This window comes from Erithacus rubecula (assembly GCF_903797595.1).
Source record: "Erithacus rubecula genome assembly, chromosome: 3".
NCBI lineage: Eukaryota > Metazoa > Chordata > Aves > Passeriformes > Muscicapidae > Erithacus > Erithacus rubecula.
The window spans coordinates 41,217,172-41,229,447 of record NC_136689.1 but is presented as its reverse complement, the minus strand read 5'-3'; the positions used below and the strand labels follow the sequence as shown (position 1 = coordinate 41,229,447).

Here is a 12,276-nt window from a genome sequence, read left to right as displayed (position 1 = left end):
CCAGCTCCCCCCGCGCAAGGCTACTGCCAGGGTATTATTCCTGTTTGCTTCACCCATGTTGAGGTTGAAAAGCCCTCGAGGACTTTTCAACCCCACAAGGTAAGTGTAAGGCGAAATAAGGGGTGCTGATGCAGAGGAGTGTTTCACGCATAGTTTTGCACTCCCTACTGACATTAAATCCATTAAAAAACACGAACAGCTAATGGAGACTTCAGCTGCATTCTCACATCGGCAGTTTTCTTTTACATAAGCAACACAGTCTTCACAGGGAGAGCGTGGAGTGTCCCTCTCCGGAGACATTCCAAACCCACATGGATGTGTTCCTGTATCACCTGCTCAAGGTCACCCTGCCTTGACAGGGTGTTGGACTGGACCATCTCCAGAGGTCCCTTCCAGCCTTAACAATTTGATTCAGTGATATTCTTGAGGCAGAGGTTTGGTAATCATGATTTTATTTACTAAAACTAGACAGTGCTAATACAGAAAGTACCATGTTTTACAGCAGTCACCTTGCCCAACTCTGGAAAAAAGGCATATTACATCAGGACAGCAGCTACACATCCGTGGCAGAAGTTCATAGAAAACATTTTATACAGAGAAGACATGGTCAGTCTGTTATTTTATCATTTGTTTATCTAAGTAGTCACACAGTGACATGAATTATATCTTACACCTCTCTGTACATCAAGAGAAAAAAAATACACTGTAGAAAAGATAAGCCAAATTTCTGTGATTTGACATCTTCCATGTTGTCAAATTTTCCTCATCCCCCATAGATTAACTGCAGGGGTTGCAAAGTACCATGAAGATAAATACTCTGTATGTTACAAAAGCTTCCAGTTTTGGGTTGGATTGTCAAAGCTGTAGGGAAAAACAAACAAACAAAAAAACCCAAGAGGCCAAGTCTGTTCATTTAGGGTGTAACACACAAAACCACAGAATAAATGTGTTAGGGCTCAAAGGAGACTTTCTGATTTCACTGGACCAAGGCCTAGATAGGCAAACAAGGCAGTCAAAAAGCTAATGAAAAAAAACCTCTTGGAAATATAAAACTAAAATGAATTCTTTAAAAATCCCTTGGCTATAGCTAACCAGTTCACCTACAATGACCACTAGACATTGAAAGGAGGAAGCTGTGATGGTTTGAATGAGATGCTTTGCTGAACGTTGTCTTCACTCCTAGGCTGCCTATTGGACTTATGCTTAAAAACATGTAAGGAGTTAAAAAAATTCTACTTTTCTTTTTTTGTTAACTATAAAATAGGAACAGAAACTCCATAGCATCAGATACATTGGGCTTTAAACCATTAAGAGAAATAGCAGAGAAAAAGATTTAGCCTTAGAGTTTTGAGCTTACTTTGCATCTAACAAAGGTAGTCATGTATAAATATAACTTTTACAAACAGATGACCTGATCCTGCAGTCCTTATTCCTCAGAAGACAACAGGTGCCAAAATTCATAAAGATGGCCTTTTTCTTTTAAAAAGGTCAGTAAACTGGACATGAAGCACAAATTCACATGCAGCACTGCATGACAGTTACAGAAAGCTAATTTTTAAATCTGAAATGCACTTTCTGCATGTACTTTAGCATGTATTAAAGCTATACATACAAAAAGAAGTTACCAGTGTCAGTGTGTCTTCAGACTGCAGCTTATGTCTAATGGTTTACTGTAGATGCACAGCAAACTCATCTTTTCTTGATAAATAAAGAAAGTGTTGATCAGCACAGTGAGGAGAGGTATCTAAATCAAGGTGAATGGCCAAGCAAATGCAGAGGTATTCTATGCAGAATTTATTTTCTCAGCTTTTACAGCAGCTTCAATCTCTTCCATGATTGGCACCGGTCCTGCATAATTATTAGTTTCAATAGCTTCTAATTTCTCCTGATAATCAGTTGGCAAGCCATTCTGTTTTGCACCCATGCAGATAACCTACAATTAAAAAGGGGGAAAAAAAGCCTTCAGTAATAGAAAGGAGAGACACCAAACAATCATTTGAGTATGAAGAACCACTTAAGTTACACAGAAAATTTATCTCAAATAGTGCTGTTTGTACCTAAGGTTAGCCAAAGGCTTCTGGGATACCACTGAAGACCACAACACCATGAACAAAATTACTCTGAAAAGGCTTTTAACTACCTCTGAGAATCCGATGTGTTATTGAAGTGCACAAGACTCTGCAATTAAGCTGTTATTCAGTTATCCCATTCTTTCTTCCAGATAGGATGATAACTTCAATAATAAATGCTGCTTCTCACTCAGGGTTGGCACTAAAGTTGGCCAAAGATTTAAAAAGTAGTTATTTTTAAAACTAACATGTCCAAAGGATAACAATGAGTACCTAAACAGGGTAGAGGAGTAACAGAACAGAAATTGAACTCAGTGAAAAAGCACAGATTCCTTAGTTTGTTATTGCAGTTTTCCTTCCATACATAAAATAAACAGAAGTTTTGGTGCAGAAGAAAAGATGCAACAGTGAAAGAGGTAGGTGTAGGAACACAGCTTGAAAGGGACACATGCAAGCTTGCATATAGAAATGAACATTCTAAATATGCTTTCATGCATTTAACAGCATGCATTTCAAGGATGAGGTGTCTGGAAAGAATGAATTTTGCCACAAGAAATACATAACAGTTAGGTGAATGTAGTTCAATCACTGTGTGCTGACGCAGTAATCTTTTAAGTTTTTAGCTCTCCTGCCTTGTTAAATTAAACAAAAAAAAAAATATCTGGGGACAGAGGAGAAGAACAGAACTAACAGCTGCTCCTGACAGGACCAGGAGGGAATGATAAAGTTGATAAAGTTGCCAATAGTGGAGGTCTGCACTTTCAGCATACCAATGAGAGCTGACACACAGTAGCAGACAATGTATTAACTCCCTGAAAAGCCCTAAAGATCTGCTTTGCCAAGAGGCGGGTTGGCAGGGAGAGGTTTGTGGAAAAGCAGAGCCTGCTTTCTAAGCAAGCCTCTCTTCAGCAGTCCCACAGTAGCTGGGCTTAGCTGTGCTCCTGGAAGTCAATTCATAGGAATGAGTTTCTCAGTTTGGAGAAGGTGGCACTGTTGGGATTTGTCAGGCTCAGCCCTGGTTTCTTTACTTCAGGTAGGAAAAGCCAGCTGCAGTGATGTCTGTGTAGCAGCACTGAAGCTGCACCACTCAGACACACAGCCACACCACCCCAGCCTGGGCCTGCACAGATCTCACAGGCTAATCAGGTCAGGCCTGCTGCGTGACTGGATCATGTGTCTCTGCAGAGTCAGTGTTGCAGAACAGTGTTGAAACACTTCTGCCTCACCAGCCATCAAGAGGAACCCTGCAGAGATCTGCAATGCTGCTGGAGCCCTGTGATGTGCTGGTGATGCCTGGTAAAAAGGGACAGGTGCATTCCTGTATTAAGCCACAGCAAGTACTTCCCAATACAGTAAGGATAATCCACGTCCTGGAAACTACAAGCCATTGTATTTTCCTCCACAGAAGCTTTCCTCTGTCCTTTCATTGGAGTATACTAATTTTTTAAACAGAGAATTGCCACATACATGTGAATAACATCCTTTAGAAATCCTTGTGCCAATCATAGCTAATTCACAAGTTAAATAGGGGCTTCCTGTAAGGTATAACTAAACTGAAAACTCCAAACTAATTTAATAGGCCTGTAAGAGCTAGCAATCTCCTGTGAACATCATTACAGCAGTCCATTGCACAAGAACTGTTATACCTTTACAGCAATCATGCCTTCCATCCAGTGTAATTAAAGTACTTATTAAGTAGCACAGAAGTACTACATTATAAACTGCTGTACACTCTTAAAGTGATGTGACACCTACCTTTTTATACTGTGGGGAAGGGGGACCAGAGACATAGTCCTTCATCTGGTAACTTCGACAGGTCAGTGTCTTTCCTGCTTGAGTGTGAACTTTAACTTCTATTGGAACATAAATGCCATCCTCAACTCCCTCTTGCCTGTAAAAGACATACATTCCTTTCTTGTCAATTAACCAATCCATCTTTGAAACCAACCATGCAATTAAACATATCGATTTATTATAACAGTTCAAGGCAGGACACAGGTCTGTACTTTAATATACTTAAAGAAAAACAAATAAAGCAAAATATATTTCAGTGCTTTTTGTGCAAACTTGTTTCATATCAAAAATATATTTCTAGAGAAGCAGCAGCATTCACTTCTGTAATTTCAGCTCTATAAGAAAAGATGACTTGTGATTAACCTGCAAACTCAGAAAGAGAATACTCCTAAAGTAATTACTGTGGAAGACAGGTAGTCTGAAAGAGAAACAGAAGCAAGATTATCAGAATTAATGAGCCAGACACATGTTCCTTAACTGTCACTCAGATAAAGAAACAATTGCAAAGTTTTATCTTGCCCATTGTGTTACATTTTAATAAGGGGAAACTTGTACAGCTTGTGCAATACACTTTCCAATGAATAATCCAAGACAGCTTTTGACTTGCACAAGACATACACAGCAGTAATGAGCTAGGTCAGGACAAAAAAAAATTTGGTTTATTTTTTAATTAGTAAAATCATGCTTCAAAAAACAAAAACTCAAAACTAAGGCTACATATTGTCCTCAATCACTGCCATTCAGCCACCAATGAAAATCTGAGTAAACAGTAAGAAGCAAATGAGAACCTTAAGCAATACAAGAGACTTTATAGCACAATTATTTGATGTAGTTTTGCTACGAGTCATAACATGGTTTTAACCCTGCTTGTCCAACTCATCTTTTTTTCAAAAACTTGCTACCATTTCAAGTTGTTTAACATACATAATGTGGGCCCTATTAGGTGAGTAATTAGGTTAAGTGCAAGTACAGACTGGAAACCAACTGCAGATTTGAGGCCAGCAGACTACAAAATAAGTCACGTGGTTGTGTGAGAGCAAGAAAACTGTTCAGTAAATCCATTGCTAGACTTTATGAGGGAAAGTCATGAATTAGTCTTAACTTACAGATTTGTGAAGTACAGGACAAAAACCCCATAGAAGTGACTGTGAGACAACAACAACAAAAAAAATAATTTGAAGCCAAAGAGTTCTGCCATTTAAGTAAAAGGTTCCTCTCCCATTTTTTTTTCTATATATTACATTGTTTTTTTAATATTTCAACTAATTATATGCAGCCCCAATTACACATTCTGTTCTCTGTTTCTGGATGACAAAGCACAGAGGGGTAAAAAAAACAAAAAAAACCCCAACAACAACAACAAAACGTGGGCTTTTTTTTTTTTTAAATACATGTTAATTTCAGGAAATAACTTGATGGAGAACCTACAAATATATCAGCTTGCAAATAGTCAAATGATCCCAAGCCCTTCTGCAGGAGCATCTGCAAGCTCATTTGAATGCAAGCTCATTTAGGAGCGATTCTCAGAAGAGCACTGTTGACCATGATTATAAAAGCTAAGAACACATCCCATTTCCAATTCACCTCCATGGCATCAGTGAGGCAACTGGGAAAAAGTAATCTGTAGTGCTAGTGTCCATGCTGCAGATTTTGGTGGTGTTACAGCACACAAAAGTCTCTAGTACCTTAGAAAGCATTGAAATTCATCTCATCAAACAAATACCAGGGATTTGCAATCCTACACTCTGTCAGCAGTAAACAATGTGCAAACACTTATGGAAGTCCAAGTACAAAATACTGTCCCCATGGAAAGGAAACACAAAAACAGATGCTGTCAGACAGGACCATCATACTTAGGAAGTTTATGCTTCAGGAAAGCAAGGTAAATCAGGAGTTTTAAGTAAAGGTCAGCAGAAGGGAGTCAGGGAGTTTAAGTGCTACTGTAAGCAAGAGCAGAGGAACTCAGGAGATCATAAAGCAGGGACACATGAAGCTGTCCCCAAGCACAGACATGCCAACTAGATGCCCATGCCCTCCTGCTTGAAGCTAACACTCCCAGCCAGGACAAGAGTGCTCAGTGGCCATTACCATAACCTGCTAACAGAACTTGGGCAACAGTTTCTACTGTATTTCAGGTTCACCATAGGCAATAAAAAGCACATTGGAACCAAGTTTCACGGCCAGGGTTTTAAGGACATGTTTACAGAGTGAAATTGCAATAGTACCAGAGTCAGGAGAACTGTATTGAGGTAGTGCTTTCACTGGGTTTACTATGCCCTGCTCCCTTGTTTTCACTAGCCCAGATTTCTACTGGAATTGTCAGTGATGAACTGCTCTGAACAATCCTTGTGTACCAGAAGCAGCATGCTGTGCAGGCACATCTCAAATGGTGCAACAAGCACGTGGCAGCAGGCAAAGTTTTGGAGACTACATTCTAGCCCTGTCTTAGACCCTGCAAGAGGTCATGCTATTCTTTGGTTTGTTTAACCAGGTGGTCTTTTAGACTTCAGCCTGGGAGCAATTTGCTCAGGGCTCCTCTTAGTTACCAGCCACAGGTAAAACATTCTCCACCATACATTGTAATGGTGCAGTCAGGCTCTTGCATTCAAAGGGGAAAACACTAACACCCCAGCTTCCTGCTTGGATATTCCTCAAGCTCACAAAAGCTTACATCCTTAGAAGAGAAGACAGGTTAAATAACTTCCTCAAAAGGTCCCTTTGCCTGTATTAAAGATCTCTCTTCTGCAGTCTTGTCCTTATCCCTTCCTTTTCTACTACAGTTGGAGTCTACAGATGTATACAGACAGACATTGATGTCAGTCTCGAAGGAAATTCTCCCTAGAGTAATGGGAAAAACACCATAGGACAAATACAGATTTTAGAATCTTATAAGAGACTGGAAATTGGGAAGACAGGTTAAAAAAAAAAAAAAAAAAAGACCATGACCTATTGACTTCAAATCAAGGTCCACAGATTGTTAAAATACCCCTAAAAGTAGCTTTAGCATGAAAACAAAGTTATTTTAATCACAGATTAAGTCAATACACATACTGAAGTCAATACACATACTGTGAAATATAATTAACATTAAAATCAAAAGCATCTTCTTGATTCCAACACCATAGCTTCCACACAGCTCTTTACCAAAAATTAACTAATTTTCAATTGCTTTCTAAGACAATAGAAGACAGCAAAACTTAAGTCACCTACTTATCCAGTGAACTTAAATTGCAAGTGTTCATTTTCCACACTATTCCCCACACTTCATCTCCGGGGCTCTGAGCAATGGTAGCTGTACCTCCATGCCAGACAGAACTTGTCCTGCCTTGATGATGGCCAAACTCGAGCTTAAAATCCTGCAAATGAAAGCAACACAGATAATAAATTTCCACTTAAAATAAGAGCTGCTGGCTATTCTTGATATGAAAGGACAGTGGTATATGTAGCCAGTTGGAGACTAAGAAGGAAGAACAGACAGGTTCCACTTGGTGTCAAATCCTTTGCAGATTTTTATGATCAGCTTTAATGCTACTATGCAGGATCCAGGGAAATAGTGAAGGTAAAGAAATCTACAAAATGAAGAGCTCTGGGTCCTGTCCTCATGCACTAATAAGACTACCAAATTATAAAATACTATCCCTTGTATTTTACAATGTTTTGTGCCATGTCATCACTCATCTGGAACACTCTTGGGTATTTTTAAGTGAAGGTGGATGTCTCCTTCAGTGAGCTTATTCAGGTTTTTGCAAGTAGAAACACTCTTAGAAAACAAGTATCACTTTTTCTTACAAGCAATATCAAATAGAAGTATATATGAAAAATAGGATAATGGGTTATTCAAAGGTATCAATCAATTTCTCACCTGATTCAATACACTCAGTATCATTACTTATTACACCCTACTTATTAACTAATTTGTGGATCCTTCCCTAGCAGTGTAGAAGGGAACCCCCTGGCCCAAGTCCAAATCACCAAGCTTTAAGGAGGACTACCTGCTTAACAACAACAAAAATAAACCCCAAACCTGTGCAGTCCCACAGCTTTGTGTATTTCTTACAACCACTCTCTTGAATTTGATTTGAAACATACACATGTACACATTAATATTCCCTCTGAGACATCTCTCTCTTGTAATATGTCCTAGTTGATATAGGAACAAGGTTGTAAAAAAAAAAAAAAAAAAAACAAAAAAAAAACAAGAAAAAACAACAAAAAAAGAAAAGGAGTTAGAGGCACAGAAAAACAGTGATTATGAGAATACCTTTCAATTTTTGTGTGTGTGCAGAAGTGACAGCAGCCTGGCAAAGCCACACTGTACTCCATCAACAGAGTCCTCTTCCTGTGCTATAAAATGCCCCCTATTTAACCAATTTCACTAGAAAAAGGTTTACTTGGATGCACCAAGTTATTTGCACAAAATCCACTCAAGTCACAGACTGAAGTTACAGATGAGGACAAGTGACTGCAGGGCAGTCCCAAGGAAATACCTAGATAGAATCAAGTACTCTCACTGCAGTCTCATTAAAAAAAAAATACCAAAAACCAAAACCAAAAAAAGGGAAAAAAAACCCCATGAATTTTTACTTTATTCCTCCAGTTATATGTTCTTGCACAGAATAGCTACAAGAAGCTATAAAAATCAGGCACCAGCAAAAAACAGCAACAGAGATCACACATAAACAGCACAGTTAACTCTGGTTCTGGAAGCAGGAAATTCTAAATTACACCATGTGTGCAACTGCATCAGGAACTGCTGGGAAGATGGGAAAAAACACAGTAGATACTTTCTTGGGTCAACAGATTGGTCTTTGGTCCTCCTAACTACCAGTGTAATACCCTTTCTGTGCTTGTTGCACATCCATTTCTTAACAGCTTTTGGTTAAAGATTAACAAAGCTTCAGAAAGTAAAATTAGAGGGAAGCTTAGCTAAACTTCAGTTAAAGTTTTTACTTTAGTTTAGGATCCAAAGCACTCTGGTTCCAGGCTGTTTCTCCTTCTTTTAAGCCCAAGTGGCACTATCACAGAGCAATAAAACAGGAATCAGCTCCAACCTTCCTGCAGTCCCTCACTCCCCAGCATCAGTGATTTTCCAGCTGGAAGCAAGGGAGTGAAGCCACCCGGTGTCGGCAGGGAACACAGCAATCGATCAAAGGGCAGCTAGAGAAGGCAGCCAACCTGCAGTGGGGCAAGAGGTGCTTACTGACTAACCTGGAAATCGACCTGAGAGCCAGGAGAGCTGAAAAAGCTTGTTTCTATTCAAAGATAAGCATGCACTACTAGTGCCTTTCTCCCTGCCTTCACGGCCTGATCCTGCAAGGTGCTGGGCTCTCAGTGTGTTCAGTGGAGGGGCAGCTGTAAGTTCCTCATGCTTTACAGGAGCAGGCCTCAGCTGCCAGGTTGATAGTCCCAAGAGACATCAAGTATCTGACTATGGGGAGTTTATTAATGACAAGTTTTAGGAACTTCTTCATACACTCTTAACATAGAGGATTTCCTGCCAGTTACTCCAAGAGAACCTTCAAGTCATCTTTAATTGATGCTCTGCTCCTCCAAGCATCCTTCCAGTTGCATATATCTGTACATCAATAGCTTTAATGACAAGTTCGTGATTCCAAGCCTACACTGAAGCCAAGCTGATACAATGGTATCCTATAACCCTGGCAGGGAGAGAACTGGTGTATGAAGGTGTTAGCTGCAGATGTACAGAGCTGGGTGAAAGCTCCATGTGCTCATCGCACAGCACAGGGAGAGCTCTTGTCTGTACCAGGGGCACCTCCCACTCAACTGGTTTGCTCAAATCCCCATCCAACCTGGTCTTGAACATCACCAGGGAAGGGACAAATTCTCTGGGCAACTTGTTCCAGTGCCTCACCATCCTCGCCATAAAGAATTTCCTCCTGCTGCTTTACGTTCCCAACTCAGTAGTGCTTTAGACCCCGGGCCATGGGTCATGGCTGGCAGCAGGGAAGATGGAGAACACCGCAGCAGTGGGACTACCACACACATTCCTTCTGCTGTGGGCAGCCCCGCAGCGGGCCTGGGTCAATAGCACAGGGCAGCCAGGCTTGGACGGGACCTCCCGAGATCATCTGTCCAACCCCTCCTGCCAAGGCAGGGTCACCTCGAGCAGGTGACATGGGAACGCGTCCGAGAGGGTTTGGAATGTCTCCAGACAGGGAAACTCCACAGCCTCCCTGGGCAGCCTGTTCAGCGCTCTGCCTCCCTCAACATGAAGAAGTTACTCCTCATGCTGAAACTTCTACGGGTTTACTTTACGCCCATCGCTCCTTGTCCTGTCACTGGGCACCACGGTACAGAACCCGGCACCATCGCCTTGACCCCGCCTGATCCGTGCTGGGGCCTCCACCGCGGGAGGGACGGACGGGCTGCAGCACCGCACCGCAGGCAGCCGCGGGGCTCGCGGGGGCACCCGGGCTGCCGCGGGAATGTGGGGCTCCCTGCGGGAATGCGGGTCTCCCGGCGGGAATGTGGGGCTCCCTGCGGGAATGCGGAGCTCCCTGCCGGAGTGTGGGGCTCCCTGCCGGAGTGCGGGGCTCCCTCCGCCCCCCCGCGGCCCCGCCAGCCGCCCCCTCACGCACCTGCAGGCGCGCCAGCGCGCAGAGCGCGGCCGAGGGGTTGCGCAGCAGCAGCCGCTCCCGCAGCAGGTTGCTGCCGTAGGCGAAGTACAGGAACCAGCAGCCGCTCTCGCCGCCCGGCTCCATCGGCCCGGCTCGGCACGGCCCCGCCGCCGCTTTAACGCCGCCCTCCCGCCCCGCCTTCCCCGCTGCTTCCGCCGCCGCGCGGGCCGTGACGCAGAGCGGCGGCAGCGCCGGGGGAAGGCGCCGGCGGGATCCCGGCGGGGCAGGGCCGGGCCGCGGGCAGGGCGGGAGAGGAGCGGAGCCCTCAGCCCCTCCGTCCATCGCCCTCAGCCCCTCCGTCCATCCGCCCTCAGCCGCTCCGTCCACCCGCCCTCAGCCGCTCCGTCCATCGCCCTCAGCCCCGCCGTCCATCGCCCTCAGCCGCTCCGTCCATCGCCCTCAGCCCCGCTGTCCATCCAGCCGGGAGCGGGGAGCGGACGGCGCTGGGCCGGGCTGGGCTGCGGGGCTGAGGCGCCCAAACCCAGCCGTGAGCTCCGCGGCTCAGTCTCCTCCTTCCATCTGGCTTAGCTCATATCATTGAAGTCTCGGTTTGGACAGCATGGGAAAAACCCAAGTTGTAGGAGAAAACTCTCTCCTTGTTCAAAATCTACACTGTTTGAAAAATCATCACAATTGTTAAAACTCTCTAGTACTGAGAAAAAAACGAGAGGTTGGTTGGTTGGTTTTTTGTTCGTTTGGGGTGTTTTATGTGTAGAATATCGAAAGTTCCAATAATTTTAAAGTGTTACGAAAAGCTGGTTGGTTTTCTTTTAGAAGAATGTCATTTTGATACAGAAGAGTAACAATTGCTGCGTATTTAATTCTAATTCCTACATAAGGATTTTCTGTTTAGAAGGAAACATCCAGCTCAGCTCCCGAGGAGCAGCTCAGAGAAAGCCCGAGCAGGTAGCACAGCATGCACTCACGCCTGGAAAACCTGCCTGTTCCAGCATTCCAGCTGCTTCCTCGGGGGCATCCTCTGTGGGGAGGAATAGGCTCAATCCATGAGATACAAGGTAGAGCAGCTTTCCCCAGCGGGGAGCGTCACAGCAGCATAAGATGGGAATGTGCAGAGGTAAAAGGAAAGAAGATGCTGGTATGTGGGCAGGCAGTGCTGCACACCCATGCATGGAGGCACCTCCCTGACATAAGCAAAGCTGGGATGGGGCAGGAGGAGCCCTTATTGCTGGCTGCTGAAGCAATATATACATATATATAACATAGGCATGGAAGGCTGTAATTAGCAATAGCATACTGTTGTCCCACTCATTAATGCAGTTGAAGTAGCCCTCAGCACAAGTTGGCTTCCTGAGCACAGGCAGCTGCTCCAGAATTTAGCACAGGACCCCTGGCAGCACAGTGACTGGCCTCTCTTAGCCTCTCTCTGTGCCTGTCTGGGCACATCCTCATCCTGCAATATGGAAGGGAAAGTAGCTCCTTCCTTCAAGGATGTGTTCACTACTCCATTCGAGTCCCTGCTTTAGTTTTCCCAACATACTTTGGGAAAGACAGATTCCTCATGAAGCACATAATAAAGTGATAAAAGTGATTCTGATCCTTCCTGACTAGTATCTTTCTACTTTTAGGGATTAATTTTCTTATGTAGGAACCAAGCACTGTAAAGTGAGAGGGATTACACAGTTCATAGGAATATACAGCAAAACTCCCTCACTCTCACTCCTTACAGCAACCAGTAGCCAAGCCTCTCTTTTGAAAACCTGATTCTGGTACTATGCTTTTAGTCACTTTTCCCTAAGGACATGCAAACTCCATGA

At 43.5% G+C, this 12,276-nt stretch overlaps 1 protein-coding gene across 1 annotated transcript; it reads right to left on the bottom strand.

Annotated features, from left to right (window-relative positions):
* Positions 1–435: 435 nt before the first annotated feature.
* Positions 436–10,642, bottom strand: GGCT (gamma-glutamylcyclotransferase). Its single transcript, XM_079299481.1, has 4 exons — positions 10,463–10,642; positions 7,074–7,219; positions 3,825–3,960; positions 436–1,933 (listed from the first exon to the last, which is right to left on the bottom strand). Exons 1-4 carry the CDS (start codon positions 10,583–10,585, stop codon positions 1,784–1,786), a joined length of 555 nt encoding a protein of 184 aa, XP_079155607.1. The 5' UTR covers positions 10,586–10,642; the 3' UTR covers positions 436–1,783.
* Between the last annotated feature and the right edge of the window lie 1,634 nt (positions 10,643–12,276).